At 39.6% G+C, this 26,237-nt stretch overlaps 1 protein-coding gene across 1 annotated transcript; it reads left to right on the forward strand.

Annotated features, from left to right (window-relative positions):
• The first annotated feature begins 1,095 nt into the window (after positions 1–1,095).
• Positions 1,096–17,460, forward strand: LOC143547128 (cysteine-rich receptor-like protein kinase 15). Its single transcript, XM_077038626.1, has 7 exons — positions 1,096–1,940; positions 15,526–15,663; positions 15,786–15,910; positions 16,018–16,228; positions 16,459–16,696; positions 16,806–16,956; positions 17,116–17,460. Exons 1-7 carry the CDS (start codon positions 1,109–1,111, stop codon positions 17,425–17,427), a joined length of 2,007 nt encoding a protein of 668 aa, XP_076894741.1. The 5' UTR covers positions 1,096–1,108; the 3' UTR covers positions 17,428–17,460.
• The last annotated feature ends 8,777 nt before the right edge of the window (positions 17,461–26,237 follow it).

Raw genomic sequence — 26,237 nt, forward strand, 5'->3', positions numbered from 1 at the left:
GTTAGTTGGGACTATTATTTGCTAATAGTCCATAATTTAGATTATTTAAATCCGATTTTTTTAAATTTAATTTAAATAAAAAATAGTATTTTATGTATTTAGAAAAATAAAATGGGGAAAAATATGACAAAATGGGATGATGTTGCATTTTTTTTTTGTTGAAAAACGTAAATAAACTGGAGAAAAGTGAAAAGAGCTTATTGCATGTTGATATGGCTTGCGAGATAAAATGGGAAGAAATGGGAGGACCTCTTGTCTTACTACATTTTTTAGAGGTGGGTATGGTTTGATTTGGGTTTGTTTTGAGCAAAAAGCAAACCAAAAATCGAAGCTTAAAATTTTGGATTTCTGTAGCTGTTTGGTTTTGATTTTTACAGGTTTCGGTTTTTTAGTTTTCATTAATGGCTTTAGTTTTCAGCAAATGTAGTTTTTAAAAGATTGGGTTTTGCAATTCAGAAAGAGGTAGTGGCGCAGCTTGTTGTCCGCTTGCCTTCTGTTTCGATGTAATCTAAACGCTAGTTTTATATAAATGAATTTCATTAAATGTAAATTAAAAAAAAATTATGGTTTAGGTTCGGTTTACTTGGTTTTTACTATTTGAGCTTGAAAATTTTGACAGAAAATATAAAGGGTTCACCCAAAATTTGAAGATAGGTATGAACTATTTTATATATTTATAACTAATTGGTTACATATTTGAGCAAAATATTTAAGTTACATATTTATTAAATTCATATAAATTACTTAAAATAAAAAAATATGAAAATTTATAATTTACAAATTCGGTTCGGGTTTTACAAAAGAAAACACAAAACAAAACCATTGATTTTTATTTTGGTTTGGTTTTTAAATTTGAATTTATTGATTTTTTCGAATTCGAATCGATTTTCGAATTTATATGCAGTGGTCCATCTTTGATATTTCTACATTTGTGGGGTACGTTTTCCATTATGTGATTGACAACGTCTCCTTTAACACGCGGTAGAGTGACTCCAACTCGATTGGTTTGATTATTCAACCAAGAAAGATGGATTTTTCGTATATCCATCCCAACTCAAAATACGCATTCTAGCTTTGAATACTTTACCACCGCTGATATACACAAAACATGCCTACACTTGCCGGAAAACTCCTATTTTGGTTATCTTTTATTTCTTTACTTTCAATCAAAACCACCACCTTAGCTCAAGTTTACTACATTTGCGAAGAAGACAGTAACCACACCACAAACAGTACATACCAAAGAAATCTCCATACCGTGCTTTCCATCCTTCCCAGAACTAACACGGGCTTAGGCTTCTTCAACTATTCGGCAGGCCAAGACAGCGACACGGTGTACTCTGCCGCCCTTTGTCGAGGCGACATAAACCCTGACGAGTGTCTGAGTTGTCTGAATGACTCCGTTGCTTACTTACGAGATTTGTGCCCGAACCAAAAGGGAGCAATTGTATACTACGACTACTGTTGGTTGAACTACGACTACAACACCATATTGGGAAACCCTGATGACGACAGCACTCAGGTGTTTCTTTATAACGTTCAAAACGCATCGGACTCAGATGGGTTTAATAAGGTTGTGAGACCAGTCTTGAACGAGCTGATAGACCAAGCTGCAGGGGGGGATTCCTTGCGGAAGTTTGCCACCACAAACAGAACCGGGCCCGATTTTACTACTCTATATGGGCTTGTGCAGTGCATTCCAAACTTATCGGGACAGCAGTGCACTGATTGCTTGCAAGCTGCAGTCAGTGATGTTTTTTTCAAGCGTGGTGGGAGAATCGGTGTAAAAGTAGGATTGAGAGTTCTTCAACGAAGTTGTAATTTTAGGTACGAGATTTACCCCTTTTTTAACGGCAGTACACTAGTAACATCTCCGCCACCATCGACTTCACAGCCTCCGACTTCTCAGGGTGCTCCGCCAGCTTCATCACCACCCCAAGGTATGGATATGGTTATTCTTCTAATTCAAACTAAATTTCAAAATCATAGATGTGGAATAACAACAATTTGGATGACGTAATATCATATTATTTTTTGTGAAAACCACTAAAATAACCATCTCTATTTCCATCTTTAGTTATCAAGTAGTAAAAATTTCCGAAATAGCCATCAAGAATGTTGAAGAGGTAGGTCCCAGCAGAGCCCAGTTGGACCCGCAGGACACACTTTGAAGAGAGACATCTGCGCAGAAACCAACTGGATCCGCAGGACCCACCATGCTCAGAGACGTGACGTCCTTACGCGCAGTACGCAAGCTGTTCCCGGAGGAAATGCCGCCCAATGGTGAAGTACTCCGCCTGTTCCCGCAGCTGCGGATACAAGCCATCAGGGAAGGCCACCCGCGCAGCAAGGCTACACGCACAAGGCACTTAGCTCTCAAATAATTCAGTAGTCACCTGAAGGAATGAGCAAAGCCGGGAACAATCCCGCACAAAGGCGGGAGGGGGAATACTCCCGCCCAAATAAGCCAGTCCGTACGATACTGGAAGATCTTTTGTACTGTACCTGACGAGGTATGGGCAAAAGATCTGACCAGAGATACGACAGCTCATTGACAACAGTATGGCGAGCAGCATGCTCTTGTACTGTATGTCACTATTAGCCGCTGCCTACTCACCAACTCCTGTCATACCACGTGCATAGCCGGCAGTTGGTGGAAAAGGAATAGTACACAGCAGGCCTGGTCACTGTCAGCCGCTGCCTACCCACCAACTACCAGCATGGCACGTGCGTAGGCCACAGTTGGTAGAACAGGAATACTATTCAGCCGGCTATACCTTCTTGGAAACCTACCTTCGGCTATAAATACCCCAAATGGTATGATCATCTCATCTTATCTTGTATCTTATATCTTATACCTGATATCTGCTCTAGCAATCTCTTAATATACACTTATATTCAAGAGCAATCTAGTCTGATTCTCACGCCGGAGGGTGGTCACAAGGAGGAACCCCCCCTTCTCAGTGACGAGCTCACGGTGTCTGTTTTGCAGGTTATCAGAAGAACCATCTTTGCCGGGTCTAACCCCTCGTGGGAAACATCTCTTTAACCCCCAGATTATCCGTAATCTGCCCGGGGTCGATTAGTGTTTCTTCATTGGCGCCATCCGTGCATAAAAGCTAGAACTTCATTTCTTTTCAGTTTTTTCAAACTTCTGGAAAGATGGTTAAAGAAACTCCGGTAACCACAACCCCAGCTACTGGGGGGAATACCGGCTACACAGTTTTTACAAACACTACCCCGGTTACCCAAGCCGGGGCAAGTGCAGTAAATTTTACGAACACTACCCCAGTTACCCAAGCCGGGGCAAGTGCAGTAAATAATGACTCACTGGGATTCACCGATACCCAGTTAGAGAAACAACGAACGAGGCTCCCCCGCCAAACACTCGATGAAGTTAAAGCGTGGGCAGAAGCACGTTAAAAAGAATTCCAAGCTGAGTTGGATGAACGCTTACGTTCACTCCAACAGCCTGAGGAATTCGAAGAATACTTGGACGATGATTCGGAGGAATCCGATAGTGACGCAAACCCTCGTCATAGGGCGAAAGGGAAGCGTAAAGAAACGGACTCCCAACCAAGAAGGCGTTTTGGAGAAGCCTTCAAACCAAAAAAACGCAGGTGGAAACCCACGTGACTTCTCCAAAACATTTACACCAACTGCTGCAAAGGCGGGGACGTCCAAATTTGCAAGGGACATTGCGGAAGCAATCGTCCCGAAAAGTGCCAAACAGATGTCCAACATCGGCACATACGATGGTATATCTGATCCAGACGATCATTTGAACAGGTTCATAGCGGGGGCAACCGTCAGTAGTTGGACGGAACCTACGTGGTGTTACATGTTCCAAATGACGCTTGTTGGGCCAGCTAGAGCGTGGTTCGATCGTCTACCAGTCCATCACATCTACGATTGGGAAGACTTCCAGCAGAAGTTTAGCCAACACTTCAGCCAGCAAAGAAAGTATACCGAGGAGCAATGGACAATCCTCAATTGCATTCGAGAAAAAGATGAATCTTTGCCAGACTTCATCACTCGCTTCAACTCAAAGAAGCTAAGTCTGGGTAATATTAGCGAAGATCTTGTTCGCGCTGCTTTTATCCAGGGCGCGAACGACCCAGAGCTCATCCGCACCTTAACGGGTAAAGATGACATGCCATCCACTTGGGATGCCATCATGACAGCAGCTAAACGCTTTGCGGAAACGGAGAAGCAACTGGGTAGAGATCTCCCCCAGAGCACAAACCTCTACACCCAGAAAACAAGAGAAGACAATGTCCTTACCGCCCGACTAAACAAAAAGCGGAAGCTAGGCATTTGGCAGTCAAGGGTAAACTTTGACACCTCATCCGGCTTGCAACATCGGTTAGGCGGAAGGGATAACGAACAATCGAACCAGAACTCCAGATGGACGCCACTCACCAAAAGTGTCACCGAGATATTCGCCACTGAAGAGCTCCCATGGCCAAAGGCTCCAATAATCCGACATCGTCACAATGCTGATCGGAGCAAATACTGTGATTTTCACAAGACAAAAGGCCACAACACTGAAGAATGCACAGACGTAAAGGACATGGTCGAAGCATTTGTCAGAGATGGGACGCTCGCGCACCTCGTGGCGTAATGAACGCTGAGCAGGCTGATGCGTGTAGAACCCCAGTTGGGGAAAACACGAATAAAATTGCAGCTTCAATGTTGGAGACTACATACTGCGTAAACAACGAGATCCCAAACCAGGTGCATATAGGCTCGATGGTACTCCCATCCCAACAACATGGAAGGGAGCTCAATTACACAGTTTGCATGTAGATCAATTCCAAACTTGTAAAGAAAAGGCCCAGAGCCACTTCTAATGGAAATGATTCTCCTTATCACATTGACGCTGATGATTTTACATTTATACTTTATGAACTTTCCACACGGATATGCCGGTCTCCACCGCATACATAAGTGTGAAAGTCGTTGCGTGGGGAAGGCGGCAAAACCCGCATAAACCCAAAAAACGGCAAACCTTCACGCAGGTCAGTTAAAGGTAAAGTTGTCATCCCATTAAATGAAAGTGCCGGTCTATCCGCACGAATCATGATAGAGGAAACTGAACACTAACCTATTAACAACCGCGCGTCGAACGGTTAATTTATTCAACACTGATGCCGGTATTCACCGCATAATTACGTGGAAAGTCGTTGCGTGGGGAAGGCGGCAAAACCCGCATAAACCCAAAAAACGGCAAACCTTCACGCAGGTCAGTTAAAGGTAAAGTTCAGTCATCCCACTAAATGAAAGTGCCGGTCTATCCGCACGAATCATGATAGAGGAAACTGAACACTAACCTATTAACAACCGCGCGTCGAACGGTTAATTTATTCAACACTGATGCCGGTATTCACTGCATAATTACGTGGAAAGTCGTTGCGTGGGGAAGGCGGCAAAACCCGCATAAACCCAAAAAACGGCAAACCTTCACGCAGGTCAGTCATAGGTAAACGTTGGTCATCCCACTAAATGAAAGTGCCGGTCCTAACCGCACAAATCATGATAGAGGAAACCAAACCTATTGACAACCACGCGTCGAACGGTTAACTTATTCAAAATACTTAGAAAATTTCTAAGGATGAGGAAAACTTCCACGCAGGTCAGATATAGGTAAAGTTTAGCCATCCTACCAAGTGCAAGTGACGGTTTCACCCGCACAATCACGAAGGGGGAAGCAAAACTTCAACCTATTATCTACCACGTTCAAAGGTTAACTTATTCTAAACACTTAGAAAATTTCTAACAAAAAGATGAGGAAAACCTCCACGCAGGTCAGATATAGGTAAAGTTTAGCCATCCTACTAAGTGCAAGTGACGGTCCTACCCGCACAATCACGAAGGAGGAAGCAAAACTTCAACCTATTATCTACCACGTTTAAAGGTTAACTTATTCTAAACACTTGGAAAATTGCTAATTTAAACTGAAGTATGCATGAGCAAGTCATATAACGTTTATAAAGCAAGTCATCCAGTGAAGGTAGCGGTCTTACCCGCACAAAGATTTATATTTCATAATAATTCATTACAAGAATGGCCGGGTAACTACCCGCCTACAAGAATATAAATCTATACAAGCTAAACCTATCCTAACAGTGGGAAGGGATCTTCAGGATCAGGCTTCAGGACCACTTCCACTTGGACCCGCACCATCAGTAGAACGTGACGGTTCAAGGAAGGTCTTTAGAATAGCTAGCCCATCATCAGCAACAGCAACTTCGTTCACCTTCTCCACCACCGGATGCGGGAAGGCGGCATACTGGTTCACTGCTTGGTCATATACAGCTTCAGTATCAACGTCATATAAAGGGAAGTTGGAAGGCGGGATGCCTTTCTCAACGAACCCTAGACCAAGCAGGAAGCCGGCATTTTCCCCATCCTCGTGAGAAGCATTGAGGGCTGCGCTCATGGTATCGTCGTATGATGTGTCCGTGAAGACTCGATGCACAACCTACAAGAAAAAATACAAGTATCAAATCCTTTTCTATTTACAAAGAAAAGCGTAAAGATATAATGAAATTAAACATACCTGAGACAACGCTTCTCGAAGAAGCCATTCCTTGGCAACCAGAGCCTCCTGGAGGGCAGCTTGAGCTTGGTTACGGGCGCGTTCGGCTTCACTTTTGTTGAGGTTGGCAAGCAACACTTCTTTAGCCGCAGCCTCTTCAACGCCCTTTAGCTTCCGCTCAGTGTGGTTAAGCACCCCCCTCTGGTCCAAGATCTCTTGGAGCTTCTTGGCATCTTCCATCGCCAAGGCATCATGAGCCTGTTGGAGCGCCTCTAGTTTGGCTTTAAGTTCCTCATTCTCGAGGCGTAAAGGCTCAGCAACAGCTTCAGCCTTGGTGGCCCTCTCAGTCGCGTTCCTTGCAGTTTCCTTAGCCAGCCGAAGCTGTTCGTTAACAGCTTGGGCAGCCTTGGAACGGGCCTCGAGCCGGGCCTGAACTTCAACCTCGAGGGCCTTGAAGGCCTTCTCCTTTTCCGCAGCCACTGCGGTAAGCCTTATGTTCTCCTCCCGGACAGCCCGCGCCTGAGCTACTTCTTGAATACGAGCTGCTTTTAACTTGTCGTTTTCACGACAAAGCAGCTCGACTCGCGGCTGCATCCGGGCCAGGAGAATCCGAAGCTCATTGGTTAGCCTACCCTCCTGGTAGCTAGCCATAGCTTCCCCCAACGCACCGCTGGGAGCTGCGTGACGAGCCCACTCCACGCACTCCACAGGCGTGCGAAGGGTTGTTCCTCGGCGGATGTTCCATCGTGGAACATACACTTCATTGGAATCCGATACTGCAAAAAACAAAAAGCAGTTAGGAAAAGATGATATATATATAAAAAGGCCAAAAGAACCCTACGCACCTGTAGGGTCGACAACAGGCCGATAGCCGCCAAACCCATCACCTGAACCCAAGGGAAATCCATCCAAGAGGTCAGGCAGATGGGAAGGAGGCAGAGGTTGGCGAGAAGCCCCAAGCATACCTGAAGGATCGGCCGATGTCGAAGGAGGCATAGACGCCGCCGCGGTAGAAACCAACGGAGGTGAACTCACCGGAGGTGAACTCACAACCGTGGTCGCCGCTGCGGAAGTACCCGCAGAAATAGTCACCGCCGGCTCAGTGAAAGATTCAGTAAATATGGCACTGACAGCCGGCGGAGATGTCTTCACAGTTGGAACAGTTGGCTCAACTGGGTGAGCAACTGAACCAACAACTGAAGCAGGCGCAGCCGCCTGGGTCATCGCCTCAGGTCGGTGGACCAAGCCTACCGTCATGGGTCCGGAGGTGCTCCTCCCCGCTCCACCCTGGAATGCGGCAGCATCCACGCCTGTACAAAGAAGATATAAGTATATTGGCGGAAAGATATGAAGTTAAGAAGTAAAGGAAGTTTGTACTTACGGGTTTTCTTGAGCCTAAAAGTGCGAACAGGCGGGGACGAACCCGATGGAGCCGGCCTCTTCACGCCGCTCACCGTCGTTGTCCTGGGCTGCTCGGAGGTGACGGTTGTCTCAGCCTCCGGGGCAGTGGTCTTAGCACCACCAGGGTTCCCCGCCACCTCCTCGCTTTCGGTCTCTGAATCAGACCGAGGCACGGGATCGGCAGTGGAGGCAACCTTTGCCTTCCCCTTCCCGCCGGCAGCCTTCTTCTTCCGCACCAACGGAGGACCATCTGCGGATTCCTCAGAAGACGACAAGATTAGAGGAATTCCAGCAGAGGTTTCAGCATTGAGAGGTCGAGGGTTGAATAACGCCTTACCTGGCCGCGTGGCGCTCAGAATAAGGTGGCCTGGTGGGTAGGCCTCCACAAACCGATCCCGCGTTTGCTCCAAGATGGGCAACTCGTTCTCATCGAGAGCACGAGTACCCATCCGAGCGGGACCATCACTCTCCCGCGGCTGCAGGAGAGACTGCAAGTCGTTCCCCTCTGAAATAAACAGGAAAGAAGTTAGAAGAAATTCTAAATCAACAAAAAGAAATGAAGCATACCGTAAGGGACAGAGTTCAAACCGTATTCAAGGACGATCGGGATCTTTTGCGCCTCCGCATCCTTCCACACCCGGCTCATCCCGAGCATCACCATCCCGGACTCCGCAAAGCGGTAAACCGGAGATTGGACTCGGGAAATCTTTGAGAACCATTCCGCCTCCTGGTAGTTGGAGGCGTGAAGGCTGGGGAGTGCTTGCCCATTCTTGAACTTCATGGCAAGGGGGATGGCGCGAGCGGAGATATAAAAGAACTCCCGCTTCCACGTACGAAGACTGCGCTCGGTTGCGCAAATCTTCAAACCCTTGATCCGGGTTATCAGAGTATACCACCCCTGGATGCACCTCCAAGAGTAGAAGGTCATCAGGCGGTCGACGAAGGGCTCAACGCCCAGAATCCGGCACACCCACTCGAAGTGGCGAATCTTCGCGATCGCCATCGGGTGTACCTCGGTCAAGTGTACACCGTGCCTCTCCAGAACACGGTACACAAACTTCGTCAAGGGGAACCTAAGATTCCCATAGACAAAGAATGCGGCATATACCCCGATCTTGCCTCTGGGGGCATCATACACCGTTTGGTGAGGTTCAGGAAACTCAGACTCAAAAGACTCGAGCATGAACTTCCTGACGATGTACTGATATAGATCGACAGGCAGAGCACACTGGCACTCGCCAGCAGTACTCTTGTCATCCTTGTCGGACGTGGATGACGGGTTCTCGGCGTACACCACAGCCTCCTCGGCTGTAGCCTCAAGATCGTGAGCAGAAGACATCTTGCAGGTATGAAAGAAGAGAACGATTTCAAGAGAATGCTCGACTAAAAAGGTGAGTATTCGCCGGAAATCGTTTTGAAGATGAAGAGAAAAGTGAAAGTGTGGATTGCAAAGGACCCTCTCCCCCTTTATATACTCATCGCAATTAATGCGATGAATTTAATGCGGAAGAGAGAGAAATCGCAGGTGCAATGAAACTATGACACGTGGCAAAGAGCAAGCTGGCAACAGCTGTTGAAAGGACGCGTGCCATTAATTTCGCGGCCACGCGCCCGAAAAATCGCTCCCACGCGCCTGAAAAAGCGTCTGGAATGACCATGTACTGTCACGTCACCATAACTTCCTGCACGTCCTGACACAGTCAGAAGAAACCGTCGCACGACGTTTCAACAGTTTGGACTATTCTTATCCTTTCACCAACTCTTCGAATTTCAAAATTTCAAAAAAGATTCAAAAGTAAGCGGGAATATACCCCTTACCTTGGCAACCAAGTAACTATAAGACAGGTACGAGTACAGTGTCAAGGCAAAACCCTTCACATACTTAGCACCTGCAGGGAATTGAAGCCAATAATACCTTGGCAACCAAGTAACCATAAGACGGGTGCGTGTACAGTGTCAAGGCAAAACCCTTCACATACTGAGCACCCGCAGGGAATTGACGCCAGGAATACCTTGGAAGTAAAGTAACCGTAAGACGAGTGCGGGTACAGTGTCAAGGCAAAACCCTTCACATACCTAGCGCTCCGCAGGGAATTGAAACCAAGAAGGATCTTCTGGGCAATGCTTGCGGAAACGGGAATAACATCCCCACATAGCGGGACCGTCGAGAACTACATTGTTTGAAGCTCCAAGATGGAATTGGTGGTTTTAACATAATTGATCACTATATTCAAAACTACCAAAACCTCATGGAGAATCTACACAAGTGGGACTCAACGCTCTTGACTTGCGAGGAGGTTACAGACCTACCCGCATCATACCCAAAGATCAAGCAGAAAAGTCGGGAATTTCTGCAAATGACATTAGGACTTCCGCGGGAAGAATCCCCATGGAAAACCTTAAAACTAAACCCTCTTCAAAACCCTTTGCTTAAGTACAAAAGTTCACCTCACTTTATTAAACATTCATGAGAAGAACATTGGACTGGGGGGACTTGAAGTGGTAGGTCCCAGCAGAGCCCAGTTGGACCCGCAGGACTCACCTTGAAGAGAGACGTCTGCGCAGAAACCAACTGGATCCGCAGGACCCACCATGCTCAGAGACGTGACGTCCTTACGCGCAGTACGCAAGCTGTTCCCGCAGAAAATGCCGCCCAATGGTGAAGTACTCTGCCTGTTCCCGCAGCTGCGGATACAAGCCATCAGGGAAGGCCACCCGCGCAGCAAGGCTACACGCACAAGGCACTTAGCTCTCAAATAATTCAGTAGTCACCTGAAGGAATGAGCAAAGCCGGGAACAATCCCGCACAAAGGCGGGAGGGGGAATACTCCCGCCCAAATAAGCCAGTCCGTACGATACTGGAAGATCTTTTGTACTGTACCTGACGAGGTATGGGCAAAAGATCTGACCAGAGATACGACAGCTCATTGACAACAGTATGGCGAGCAGCATGCTCTTGTACTGTATGTCACTATTAGCCGCTGCCTACTCACCAACTCCTGTCATACCACGTGCATAGCCGGCAGTTGGTGGAAAAGGAATAGTACACAGCAGGCCTGGTCACTGTCAGCCGCTGCCTACCCACCAACTACCAGCATGGCACGTGCGTAGGCCACAGTTGGTAGAACAGGAATACTATTCAGCCGGCTATACCTTCTTGGAAACCTACCTTCGGCTATAAATACCCCAAATGGTATGATCATCTCATCTTATCTTGTATCTTATATCTTATACCTGATATCTGCTCTAGCAATCTCTTAATATACACTTATATTCAAGAGCAATCTAGTCTGATTCTCACGCCGGAGGGTGGTCACAAGGAGGAACCCCCCCTTCTCAGTGACGAGCTCACGGTGTCTGTTTTGCAGGTTATCAGAAGAACCATCTTTGCCGGGTCTAACCCCTCGTGGGAAACATCTCTTTAACCCCCAGATTATCCGTAATCTGCCCGGGGTCGATTAGTGTTTCTTCAAATGTTCATTTGCGAGTTCCGTCGAATCCAAAGTTCCACCAGATCCAGAGGTTCTTGATGGTTATTTTGAGGACTTTTAAGTAATTGGCGGCTAAAGTTAAATAGGAGGTCAACATCGCTGTTTTAGGGATTTTTCCTTCTTTTATGTAGTCTTACCAAAGATTTAGAATAATTTTGGGGAATTCTCAATATAGCTCTTTAGAAGAATGAAACATAATTTAACCCTTTTCATTTGAAGATTCCAAAAATATCCTCCAATACAGAGGTGGGCAAATAAACCGGTTAGCCGAACCGATCAGAAAACTGAACTGAAATGTTGAAACCAATTATGTAGAAACCGGGTTTCAACCCGAACCTAAACCAATCATAAACCGGTTTTGACTTTTGTTGACAAAATCGAACCGGTTTTGAGTTTTAAACCAGTTTGTGCACCTCTACTCTAAAAATCGTCAACGCGAGACAGATTTTGAACCAAATCTGTCACCGACAACTTTTGTTCGAAATCCGTCGACCTAACAAATTTTTAATCAAACCCGTCGAATCCGTCAAAAATGTCGCCTGGACTCTATTTTCCAAAATTTTGAAGCATGGATATTATATTATATTAATTACTTTTATTTCTAATTTGTTTTTCTTTTATAACTTTTAATATGAAAAGTTTTATAAAATTTCGAACATATCATTGAGATGCCGCTATTTTTATCTGCGCGCCGACATTAATTTTGATCAAAACCGATCCCGTTTAAAATTATATCGAAATGTTCAATAAAAATTTGACCCGACTCGGTTTTGAGTAAAATTGATGTCAAGGCGTAGATAAAATTAAGTACGTCTTAACGGTATATTCTGAATTTTATAAAATATTATATTTCTAAAGTTATAAATAAAAAACAAAATATAAAGTAATATTAATTATAATAATATAAAATTCAAATCAAACCTTCAAAATGAAATTAGCCATTAACCGAGAACTTGGATCAAAACTGTCAACGACAAACTTTGTTCAAAAACCACGGTACGACGAACTTGAAGTACGTGCGTGTTTCTTATTAATTGAAACTTGTCGGGTTGATTACCAATTTGTCGCCATCGACGGTTGTATAATTTTTGGAAAGAGTTAAATGCCATTTTAGTATCGGTGGTTTGTCCAATTACGCAACTTTAGTATCGTTTTTAAATTTATTGCAAATGGCTACCTCACTTTTTAAAACTTACAATTTTAGTACTTTTTTCTAACCCCGTTTATTTTGTCCGTTAAGTCAGTGGCAAATTAGTAATTTCGATTATTTTATTTATTTTCTGTTTAAGTTAAGTGTCATTTTAGTACCTGTGCTTTGTTCAATTACGTAACTTTAGTACCTTTTTTTGAATTTATTGTAAGTAGATACTTTGATTAGTTTTGGATATACAGACAAATCAAAAGAGACATTACATATTACAATTAAAAGATCATCTCTAACCCTAAATGAACAGATCAATCCCCCTCCCGCGCTCACTGATCCTTCAAACCCTAACCATTGTTCATCTTTAAGTTCAATAAATTATGATATATTGTTTTGTCCATGTGATTTGTCAACCGCCATTCATCTATAAGTTCAATTCATGCTATACTAAGAGGTGTGAAGTTGTGTGATTGTGTTTTGGCTTGATCCTCCGATGTGTTAAAGAGCTATTGTTATCATACCCAAACTTTTGAAAAAAAAATCAATGCACATAAAAAAATGCCAGAAAAATGGCTAAGATGAACTTGGATCTTGAGCTACTAAATTGGCAATCAAGAACAAAAGACTAAAAAATATGTTATACATTTCATTGTTTTTCATCTTCTATCATGTATTTAGTTATCTTTTAATTGTAATATGTAATGTCTTTTTTGGTTTGTCTATCTATCCAAAATTAATCAAAGTATCAAGTTACAATAAATTCAAAAAAAGGTACTAAAGTTGCTTAATTGAACAAACCATAGGTATGAAAATGACACTTAGCTAAAAGAGAAAATAAATAAAATAATCGAAATTACTAATTTACCCTTGACATAACGGAAAAAAATAAACGGGTTAGAAAAAAGTACTAAAATTGCAAGTTTTAGAAAAGTCAGGTAGCCATTTACAATAAATTCAAATACGGTACTAAAGTTGCATAATTGGACAAACCACAGGTACAAAAATGGCACTTAACTATTCTTGGAAATTTTAAAAAATTAAGTGTCAAATAGGGTTTCTCTCCTTAAATAAGCTATTTTGGGGATTTTCCCATAATTTTGTCATAACACGTTTATTAATATTTACATTAAGTTAATTTTCAATTACGAAATATATTATGTGTTTGTAAATTTGTTTCTAAATACCTTGTTACTTGGATTTGTAATGTTTGTACTTGGATTTATTTTTGGGAAAACCTTTATATAGAAAGTAACGAGAACCCAAGTCATGAACATAAGTTGTGTAGAATTCAAAACCTTAATCTATAACAGCTTAGCTACCGCTGCACTATAATATTGTCTGTTTCGTTCGAGACGTATCACCATCATCTCACGGATCTGCTTTTAGTTGCCCAGGTGGAGACTTCCTGAAAGGTCACCCATCCTGATACCCCTACCACTTGAGCACACTTAACTTTGGAATTCTCCTCACATCCACTATCATTAAGCGCCCAAAACGCGTTATGATGGGGAATATATCCACCTCCTTATAAAGAAGTTTGCGTTCCCATCGGTTGGGGAGGTGATCGGTTGAGGAGGAGAATAAAACCTTCTTTATAAGGAGGCGGATACATTCCCAATCATAACGTGTTTTGGGCGCTTAATGACAGTGGAAGAGAGTAGACTTCCACAATTAAGCGTGTCCGGGTGAGAGCAGTATCAGGATGGGTGACCTTCTGGGAGGCTTCACCTGACAACCTAAAGCAAATCTGTGAGGCGATGGGGGTACGTCCCGGCTAAAACGGGCAATATTATGATGATGCGGTATCTGGGCCATTACAAATGGTATCAGAGCCAGTGCCGAGCCGCTATCAGGTCCTGCGAGAATGATGGACCCCTGAGAGGGTGAATTGTGACATCCCACATCGTTTGAGGAGGAGAACAAAATATTCTTTATAAGGAGGTGGATGCATTTCCCATCATAAACACGTTTTGGGCGTTTAATGGTATTGGATAAGAGGAGAACTCCACAGTTAAGCGTGTACAGGTGGGAGTATTATCAGAATGGGTGACCTTCTAGGGAGTCTCTGCCTGAGCAACCAAAAAGAAATCCGTAAGGCGATGTCGGTATAGGAATCCAAAACGAATCTTTACATACAAAAGTTTACATATAGAATTAAAATTATACTAATTATATAACTTTAATTATACACATATTATATGTATAACTTCTGTTCTTCTGTAATACCAACAATAACCAAAAGTTTACACATATAGAACTTTGATTATATACATATAAGTATAATAGGTGTTCAAAAAAATTGAGCGAGTTTTTCTTTTACTTGTACGTGTTCGTGCCAGTGTACAGCCCAAACCGAACCGCTGCTCATTTACAACCGAGCTGTTATTTCAGACTCATCATTTCAGACTGACCGACTCACTGTTTTTGTCACAAATTGTTATTTCAGACCAATACTTTGGAATTTGCAAATTCAAAACCTGATCTTTAATTTTGTTGCAGTTAACTCCAAGTCATTTATTTCTATCCACTTACGTTAGTGGATGGATGACTAGGGTTTAATTGCAACGAAAATGAAAGATCAAGGACCGAAATTGTAAATTTCAAAGTAATAGAAAAATATAATAATTTTTAACAAATTCCACGGGAAAACCATAATTTATCCTATTATATGTTAAAAGAGTTCTTTTTTTAGACTGAAGTGGTTAAACATGCCAAACTAGGAACCAAAAACATAATTTACTCTAAACACGTTATCATGGATTTTAGTTGGAAAAAATTGTTCAAAAACAAGTTTAGTATAGAAAGAGGATTATTAGAAGTTATCAAAATAGTACCACGCATGATGTTTTGTGATAGTTGAAATGTTTATTTTGATATCTAAAGTTCTGAACACTATTTAGAGAGAACATAAAAGTACTATTATTTTTTTAACACTTTATGTTTGCCAGGTAAAAGTTCAAACACGATCGTAATTATAGTAGTTGTTACAATCACAGTTTGTGTCATCACAATATTGGCTTTCGTCATAATTAAAAGATCCAGGAAGAAGAAGAATCAGCAAATGCCGCATACCAGAAATATTGAGAGTATGTATCCATTTTTCCACTTCATAATTCGGAACTAAATGATCCATGACAGACATATATTGCTAACGCCAACTTTAAGTAACATTTATAGTAAATTATAATTCTCTTTTTCTCTTTCCTAGCTGAGACCCTGGATATTAGCACAGTTGAATCTTTACGGTACAACTTCAATACAGTGAAAACAGCAACAAATAACTTTTCTAATGAGAATAAACTAGGACAAGGTGGTTTTGGGACGGTTTACAAGGTATATGCAAACAGACCTTGCTTGTTATACGCCAGTAACTAACTATTTGTGATGATATACTTTGATCACTGATGCATATGTATAATATCATATCGTACGTAATTTAGGGCAAGATTGGAGATGACCAGGAGATAGCTGTAAAGAGGCTAGCTAGGGATTCAGGGCAAGGTGATATAGAATTCAAGAATGAGGTTTTGTTAGTGGCAAAGCTTCAACATCGTAATTTGGTTCGACTTCTTGGTTTTAGCATCAAAGGAAGTGAACGTCTTCTTATTTACGAGTTTCTGCCAAATGCAAGCCTAGATCAATTTATATTTGGTAATTTACGAAGACCGATCTTTTTTTCAGCCCTCCATGTCGCATCGCATAAGATATAATATTTAAGAATCACAAATGCTACTGCTCAGCAACACTTGAAGTTGTGATTGTTTTTGTAAAATGGAACTTGATAATATTAGACCATATAATTGGCAATATTTGTGGTAGTAAATGATGTTTTGTTGCAGAGACTATTGTGTATTAATGCCCACATTTCATTGTTCATACAGACCCAGCAAAGTCGACACTTCTAGACTGGGAAAAGCGATACAACATCATCGTAGGTGTTGGGAAGGGACTTCTTTACCTTCATGAAGATTCCCGTCTAAGGATTTGTCATCGTGATCTTAAAGCTAGTAATGTTTTGTTAGATGCAGAATTGAATGCCAAAATTGCAGATTTTGGCATGGCAAGATTGTTTAAACCTGGGGAAACCCAAGGCGATACAAATCGAATTGTTGGAACCTAGTAAGTATAAATCATTACAAAAATTCATGAGTACGTAATACTTCGTTAAATATGTTTTTTATGTGTAGTGCAAACACTTACATTCACGTAACCTTGTCTTCATGTATAGTGGTTATATGGCTCCAGAATATGCCATGCATGGTCAATTCTCAGTGAAGTCAGATGTTTTTAGTTATGGAGTGTTGGTGTTGGAGATGATAACCGGTCAAAAGAACCATTGTTTTCGGAATGGAGAGAGCATTGGAGACCTTCTTAGCTTTGTATGTGTCAAAGTTTTATTTTATAGCTCTATATAAAGTTAAGAATACGCATAATATAAGAAAATAACGTATAACTGTAAGCAAAAATGCATTGGAAAACAGAGTTTTCCTATTTTAGTATTGCCTCTATGCTGAAAAAAAAATATTGATTTCTTGTAGGCATGGAAAAGTTGGCAGAACGGGACAACTATAAAAATGATAGATCCTGTTCTCAAGATAGGATCAAGTTCATTGCAAGACATAATTAGAATCATTCACATTGGGTTACTATGTGTTCAAGAAAATGTTGCTAATAGGCCAACCATGGCTTCAGTTGTAGCTATGCTTAATAGCTTCTCTATCACACTTCCGGTACCGTCTGAGCCTGCATTTTTCTTACATGGTAGCACCGATTCTGAAAATTCTAAAACAACGAAATTATCCCAGTTAACAACAAATGATGCATCAATATCAAAGATAGTTCCTAGATAGGTTTTGAAAATTGAGTTGATATAAGGTATGATTATAATAACTTAATTTGACTTTTTTAATTGTAAATTACATATTGAAACTTCTTGATGCAAATGTTGTGATGCCCTTTATTTTATTATAGAATGACTTTCTATTTGTCTATATTTTATTTTCTTAATTTTATGGCATTTTAACTGAATCTATTACTGGAATGCTTCATGTGGTTTAGGCACATGGCATGTTTGTTTCTCATCTTTCTAAAATTACAAGTTTGCTCTCGAATACTTTGATGGATAACACCAGTACTCCTAGCGTAGGCAGTCATTAAGTATTCTAGTTAATTGAGTGGGTAGTTACTAAGACACCCCTATCTTTAAAAAGAAAAATATATATGTTATCTAATACAGATAGTGTTAAACCTTATATTAGGAATCAAGAACACCAGACATAATCATGCATAAAATGCTTATTCGACTCTTTTTTATTATTAAGAAACACGAGCATAATACACACTACAAACTAAAAATAAACCTTTTGATTGGTTTATATAACACCACAATTCTAATTACTCAAACTAGGAAACATAATGAAACTAGACTTTGGCACCAAGTTATTCAACTTGGTCCCTGAACTTTGGATCTTCACCAAACTGCCCCTTGACATCTTTCATACAACCCATACACTTTTCATATTAGTCAACTTCCATTGTTCCCAAGTTTTACACATCCTCTCAATGACAACTTCCATTGTTCCCTCAAGATCCTTCACAGCTTGTAAAGCTCGCACCTCTTTGAGCTTGATTCTTGGATTTGACTTCATCACACTAACTACAGGATTCGTTTTCCTGTTAAGAACTAAGCTAGTTTCGATATTACCATTGTTTAGAACTGCATCACCCAATTTCAGATGGGAAACAACATTTGCTTTCTCAACTTCATGACCAACTATCATGACACTCAAAGAAAATTTTCCACCCCCACTTGATGCATGCTCCCTCTGGAACTCAACTCCTTTATCCGTTCGTTCATTCGGATCACCTGAACTTTCATGAACTTCATGCAAACTCCAATGTTAAATTTATTGGTTTGTTGATCTTTATCCTTTTCTATTTCACCATGACAACCCGTAACATGAGATGGAGCTACCTCCTCGTGCACTTCATCCAACACGGTTTCTCTCTCTAGTCTTGTTCGATTACTGTCACGATTACGTCTTGATCAACCATTACTTTCTTCTTCAACCATAATTTCCTCATCATCTAGATTCAAAATAACAACAGAGGATTCCAAGGTTACCTTCAACGGATTCGAATCTGGCACTACTTCCTGACTTGTTCACCAACTGAAGCCTTCTTCAAACCATTCTTCTACTAGGTTCGGTTTGAATTCGGCGTCAACTGCGTATTTTTCTTGATCCTCGACCACATTAGCCTCCACTTCCCAAAGTTCTTCATCTCTAACAACAGCTGTATTACCTTCCTCCCTAGGTTCTTGACAATATTTTGCCAATGCCCTTTTCATCCACATGTATGGCACCTAAAAGGAAATTGCTTTGGTTGGTGCCTTGATTCCTTGTCCCGGTTCTCTTCATCCGATGAATCTTCATCAAAGTTGTCATCTCTGCTCTTTCGGCTCCATTCTTTCTTCTTTGGTCGTTCACGTTTCTCGTTCTCTAAATACATACTGTTGCCGTTCTCGCCATAACGGTTCATATTTTTGTTGAACCGATGCTTCTTCTTTCTCCCGACATACAAGGCTTCACTCTCGGTTTTAGTCGACATATACTGTTTTGCTAAGGCTTCTTGTTCGGCAAGAATATTCTCAAACTCGGTTGGGTCGCCCACCTTTGGGTAGCGGTAACGAAGTTACGATACTTAGGCCTTAAACCATGGATGAGTATCCGCTTCATACGAGCATCGTTAACTCGAGACTGCGGATCGAGTCCTCCAATTTCGCGTCATAGATTCTTCACTTTACGAAAATATTATGAAAATGGAAGATCACTTTGGGAAATCGTTATCAACTCACCATCGACTAATTGCAACCGAGCAGCGTTCTTCTTCTTAAATAAGGTCTCCAGTGTATTCCACCCTTGCTTTGGGTATTCGAGATCTTGAAGGTGATCAATAAAATCATCATCGATGGTTGTCTTGATGACAAATATCGCCCGACCTGTTTTCACCTAAAACTTTCCGATATTACCGTTAATATCGTTTCTAGGTTGTTTCGTTTTGTACTGTTCGTTACCTTCCAAAGATCTTGACCTTGAAGATATGATGTGATGCATGTCGACCATTGTTTGTAGTTTCCCTGATTCAGTTTCTTGATTCCTCCAATGACTTGAAATTCTGTCATCAATTCTGATTCTATAATCCAAGATCGGAAATATACCGTAGCTAGACCTTGAACACGATTTGCCCAGCAAAGGCCAGCGACTTCTCTTGAACTCCCCAAATAATTAATTAAAATACTCTATAATTTTCGCTGGAATCGATCTCTGAGCTTGATTTGTGTGCACACCAAATAATCTTATTCAACTAAACTATTGGCTTTGATTATTGCTTTGCACCTAATTGATATTTATTTAACTTTTGTGTGATTATAGGATGTTTTCTTGCACTAACACCGAAACAAAACAACACGCCATCCTTTTTTTTTCTTTTGTGTTTTCCTTCGATGGTAGACATGTTGTTGAACCTAGCAAAGAATTGATGGACCAAAGACCAAACAACTGATAACTCAAGCATCAAGTGTTCTTCATTGTGTTTTGACAAACTGCTACTCCAAACATCTGATATTACAAAACTACTGATGAGAAAGAACTAAAGACTCAACAACTAATCAACAAACAATAGAAGATCCAAGCATCTGAAGATTAAAAACTAATGACATAAACATCAATTGTTTGAACAAAGATCAGTAGTTACCACAGGATTCCTTTTATAGTCAGTTTACTTTTTGTTCATCAGTAGTTTGTAACTGTTTTATTAGATTTCGCTTTCATCTTTAGCTCATCAGCTGTTTAACACTTGTATATAATGAAGAAGAATGTATCTTCTTCAATAACACTTTTCACACATCACACCATTCATCTGATCTGTTCACTATTGTACCAGAAAATCAGTGAACGCATGATGAGCTAAGGTTGAGGGGGAACAATTGATTGCAATCATTTGATTATAGTTAATGCATAATTTTTCTTCCATATGAAACATGTTATTTAGCTTTAATGATTTACGCTGCAAAATTTGAGGGGGAACAATAGATTGCAATCATTTGATTATAGTTAATGCATAATTTTTCTTGCATATGAAACATGTTATTTAGCTTTAATGATTTACGTTGCATAATTTGTTTACTTCATATACTAATTGAATTGTAGTTCAAATATGGTTTCAATTAAAGTTATACTAATTCATACAAAGATTTAGATCAGTAGTTTACTGTCTCGTTGGTTGTGAATCGTGTTCAGTAGTTTAGATTGAGATCTAGAAATCCTAAAAATTGGTATCAAAGCTTGGTTTATCTGAATTTGATCTAATAATCAATTCAGAAACACATATCTAAGCTCAAATTGATAATTCTAGTTGTAACATTCGTTAAATTTCGAACGCTAAAACCTGACCTATTTTTTTTAATTTTATTTGTTTATTTATTTAATTATTTAATTGATAACAACTATATAGAATATACAAGAGATACCTCATTAACTAAACTTTTGTTCACTTTTGCACTCTTAACAAAATATAAAGGATCAAATGACAAATAGTATTCAAAATATTTTTCCCTCACCGTCTTCCCTCTCTTCCGTCATCGACAACCCACCCAAACCCTTTCTTGATCCTTAATTCATGGGCAAATTAATAAAATTGATTTTGCCAAATCTTTCGTTGATCACAAACGAGTCTCACCGACAGTTTATATGAGGAAAACGAATCACAATTACAGCTTATTGCGTGATTATGAAACCGCGGCTGACCTCGGCCTTAAAACACTATAAATACATGATCAATTTACAATTCAACTTCACACACCTTCCTCATAGCATTTCAATCCAAAGCCCTAAACCAATTTCAAACTAACGAGCCGTTAAGTTCAGTTCCCGAGTCGTTCGTGGAGCCGTAACCCTAAACTGCCGTTAACCCTTAACCCGTTATCATTGAAGGTAATTGACACATGATTATAGCTTGATTTTCATCATCTAACAGAAACCCTAAATCAATTTAAACGAACATGTACTAATTAACCCGATTTGGTGATCTAGGGTTTTATTACTTCGAAATTGGGGAAGAACGTAACCATGTTTATTTATTTAACTACTTCCATGATATTAACAAATAATCAAGCTAGTCTGGTGGCCTGTATACATGTGTTAAACAACTGAACCGGCCTGGGGAGTGGGTTTGAGCCTCATAGGCCCTCTTTTTAAAATTTTTATTTTTAAATTCATTTTAGATGTTTTTCTCTTATTAATATACATTTATAACATTAATTAAATGCTATTTTAATAAACCGAGCCCCAGTTTGTTGTTTTTTTAAATATAATAAATATATAATAAAAGACTAATTTAAATGCTATTTTTAAATACTAATAAAAGACTAAATATATAATAAACCAAGCACCGGTTTTTGTTAATTCTATGATGTTTTTCTATTATTAATATACATATATAACATTAATTAAATGCTAATTTTAAATTCTTGTCTTGTAAATTTTATTCCTCTATTAATCTTTATATATATATATATATATCTATATATATATATTAAATATAATAAATATATAATAAAAGATTAAGAAACCAATATTTGTTTTGCACTCGCTTAAAGCTCAAAATAGATTATCATATAACTTCCCCGTTAACACACACACACACACACATATATAATTTTATTTATTGAAAATCAACCATACATTAAATAATAATAATAATAATAATAATAATAATAATAATAATAATAATAATAATAATATAGTAACCAAAATAATATTGGCAATTAAAACTAATAATATTTTAATTACATTTGTATGTAAGAAACCCTATCGAATCCCAAATCCGTCATAAAATCTCGTTATTGTTCGCTTATAATTAATTAACCTTACCTTTAATAACTAGGAATCTTTGTTGACGTATCCCGAGGAGTTCGATCACATTTAATCTACTCTATAAGGTAAGTAATTCACATCCCCCCTTTTTACCGTTTTATATTTCGGGGGCATTATGCGTTCACAACTCAACAAATTTATTCCACACTATAATTCCATTAATTGCGTTTTTATGATATTGCTCAATTAGTTATACGTGTGAATGTGACTATGTGTTTATTTTTGAGTTATGGTTATTGGCATCTCATCCTCATTACTATGATCATACGCTGTCGTAGTAGCTTGCTATCTATGTGATTCAAGTGAAAAGACAACTTTTATATTTATGCTAGTTGTAGTAGTTCATATTTATCGCAAGAAATTGTCTTTTTAATATTATATATATTCAAAAACCATGATTACTTGCTTAACTTTATGTTGACAAACTATGTATTTTCATGCATGACGCAGGTAGCGTTTTGGGATGAAGAAATAAGTTAGAACAGTTGGACCTTAGGTTGCATGATGAATAACGACTTATTTATTATTTAATTGTAATGTTTATTTCCATAAGACAATGTTTGTGCTTTGCATACTTGATATATGAAATAAAGAATTTAGATATTGACACGTATAATTTTTACTTTAGTATCTTTTGAGCTATGATACAATTATGTTGCGCTTCGGCATATTCCCCTGTAGGTTGGGGTGTGACATTAGTTGTGGATTTCAAAAAGATCAAAAATCTATTTGAAACTCTATTATTCGTAAAAAACAGTTGAATTGAGAATCATCTCGATTGTACAAGATGCTCACAATACCGGTTCTACCTCCAAACCACCAATGCTGGTTTGTGGTCAATACAATATTTGGGCACAACGAATGCTCCACTATCTATGTAATCAAAACACTGGTTGTTGGAGATTAATTGTTCATGGGCCTCATTCCCCTGAAACTGTTGATCCATTGGTTGGAAACAAAATGATTAAGAAGGATCCTAAGGATTATTTTGATCAGGATCCGCAAAAATTTGAATTGGATGCCAAAGCCCATGCAATGCTTGCCATGGCAATTCCAAATGAAATTTACGGTGGATTAGTTCATCACAAGTCTTCTAAGGAATTGTTCGATGCACTAAAAGCACAATATGGTGTAACCCCACAAGTCCTTTAGAATTCTCGTGAAATTCTCAAGCAACAGTATGAAGCATTTTTTTCTTTTAAGAGGAGAGAGTTTAATTCAACAGTATGAAAGATTCACTACATTAATTAGTGAAGAGTAAACTGCGATTTTCGTCCCTACGGTTTATTCAAATATGCGGTTTTAATCCAATAGTTTCAAATTTGCGATTTTTGTCCCTGTGGTTTCATTTCACTTGCAATTAAGCCCGACACCACTAACCACGTTAAGTATGGTCGTTAAACCCATCAGTGTGCTCCTCACGTGAGGAGCAGTTTTGTTCGTTTTCTCCCCGGATACACCCCAACCCTAATTTGCAAACCCCCTCACGTGAAGGGCTGGGATGTATTTGGGGAAAAGAGGACAAACCTGCCCCTCACGTGAGGGGGCGCTGATGGATTTAACGACCAGACTTAACGGGGTTAGTGGGGTTGGGCTTAATTGCAAGTGAAATGAAACCGTAGGGACGAAAATTGCAAATTTGAAACTATTGGACTAAAACAACATATTTAAACAAACCATAGGGGATGAAAACCGCAGTTCACTCATTAGTGAATTAAAAATGATTGAAGTTACTTTTGTAAACTTTGCTCTAAATAACCGATTCTGAGATCACATCAAGAAATTTGGGACACTCATGCTATCATACTAAGAACTTTACCGAATTTTCAGGATCTGAATCTAACTGTTCTTTATGGCATGCTACTCACCTTTGAGAGAGAGATTAGCCAGAAGAAAAAGTGATCTCAACAGGTAAACAACTGATGATTTTACCATTGGGTCAGTACTTCTATGCCAAGAGACTTAACCTATCCAAACTGCTGACCAAGGTTATGACTACCACATAGATATAACAACTGGTATTGGCTCAGCAATTGAAAACCAAGAATTTATTGTTCAAGCAAATTCTCTATTAATACATTTTTTGTACGTCTCGATCTTTATCAGGGTTATTAATGTAATAGATTAATGTATATGGGTTTTAATGTAAATATGGTTAAAAGGCCATTCGCTCTATTGTAAGTTACATTGTTACCCCGTAACGAATGTAACACATTCGTCTAATTGTAAGCTCATTCGTTAACCCTGTTTAACAAATGAGGTCCATTCGCTATCACTTAATGTATTAACGAGTAAGCTTGTTTATTCGTTAAAGTTTTTGTAACGAATGACCTATTCGTTAAGTTAAGTTTAACGAATAGGGTCATCTTCCTATATATACCCCTGTAATCTATTTTATCTATAACGGTTATGATTTATCCTTGATTCTCTCTCGTCACTCTGTCCATTTGTCCTCCTAAAACACACAGTACACACTAAAGTAATATCAACCTAATCGTATGGATAATCAAAGAGATCATCAATGTAATTGTAAGGTCTAGATCCGTTACGTGCTCTATCAAGTGGTATCAGAGCTTGAGACCTGATTTTTTATGATTCTCTTGATGCTAATTGTATAATTCATTGTGTATTGAACTCAATTCATGATGAATTGATCGGAATTGATGTATAATTGAGTTTGATAGTATGGTTTGAGTTCGGAATGGTTTGGTAAATTCAGAGTGTTTAGTTGAATGGTTTGATGGTTGTTTGTGAGTTCAGACTAGTTCAGTGAGGTTCGGATTTAGTTTGGGAACAAGTTGGATGAAGATATGAACACTCATTCGTTATGATGAAGACTGATTCGTTAAGATAACTGCCCATTCGTTCATATTTAACTACTCATTCGTTCAACCTCATTCGCTAAAACTCATTCGTTCAACCTCATTCGCTAAAACTCATTCGCTAAACGAATATTGATCCATTCGTTAAGCCATTCATTTGTGAAAATCTTTAACGAATATCTCTCATTCGTTAAAGTAACTCTCATTTAATGAATATACTTTATTCGTTAATTTTCCATTCGTTACTCAGGGTAAGGTATTAACGAATATATATTCATTCGTTAATCATCTCATTCGTTACTGTGATCACATTCGTGTGAACCGTAAGTCTAAGTTTAAAGTTTTACAAGTTTAGTCCCTGAAGTTTAACCAGTGTTCCATCATGACTTCGCAAAACATGTCTTACTATGCATTAGCCTCTCAGAATGTATTACTGCAGCAGATGCTAACCATGGATAATGAAATTGGAAGTCACAACAAATGTCCCAAATTGTTGAAATTGTCAGACTTTGCTCGCTGGGAACTGAGGTTCCGTGCTCACTTGGGATCCGTGCATCCAAGTAGTGTGCGTTTTCTAGACGATGTGTATGCAGCACTTTTGGTAGGTAGTGACAACATGGGATGGACACCAAAGGAATTCAAAGAGTATGAAACTCAAGAATTGAAAGATTTTGAGAGTGAAACTAAAGCCTACTCAACTCTTACTATGGCATTACCAGAAAATGTTTTTCATAAATACAGTATAATTAAGATTTATGCTTCTTTGTTCACAACTTTGAAAACAAGAAGTTTGGGGAACACACTTGAAAGTAAGAAGACGCTCGAAAAATTTCAATTTAGAAATTTTATTTTGATGAAAAATGAGACAGTTGAAGAGATGATTAACCGATTTAGTCATTTGAT

This window comes from Bidens hawaiensis, unplaced genomic scaffold (assembly GCF_021521415.1).
Source record: "Bidens hawaiensis isolate Kalapana, Puna unplaced genomic scaffold, B.hawaiensis_p1.1 tig00014643_1, whole genome shotgun sequence".
In the NCBI taxonomy this organism is placed as follows: Eukaryota; Viridiplantae; Streptophyta; class Magnoliopsida; order Asterales; family Asteraceae; genus Bidens; species Bidens hawaiensis.

Excerpts from the sequence above, each read along its gene's own strand:
- LOC143547128 (XM_077038626.1), top strand. The coding sequence starts at position 1,109 with ATGCCTACACTTGCCGGAAAACTCCTATTTTGGTTATCTTTTATTTCT. Across the intron at positions 16,697-16,805 it reads AATCGAATTGTTGGAACCTA|TGGTTATATGGCTCCAGAAT; the intron begins GTAAGTATAAAT and ends CTTCATGTATAG. Across the intron at positions 16,957-17,115 it reads TTGGAGACCTTCTTAGCTTT|GCATGGAAAAGTTGGCAGAA; the intron begins GTATGTGTCAAA and ends GATTTCTTGTAG.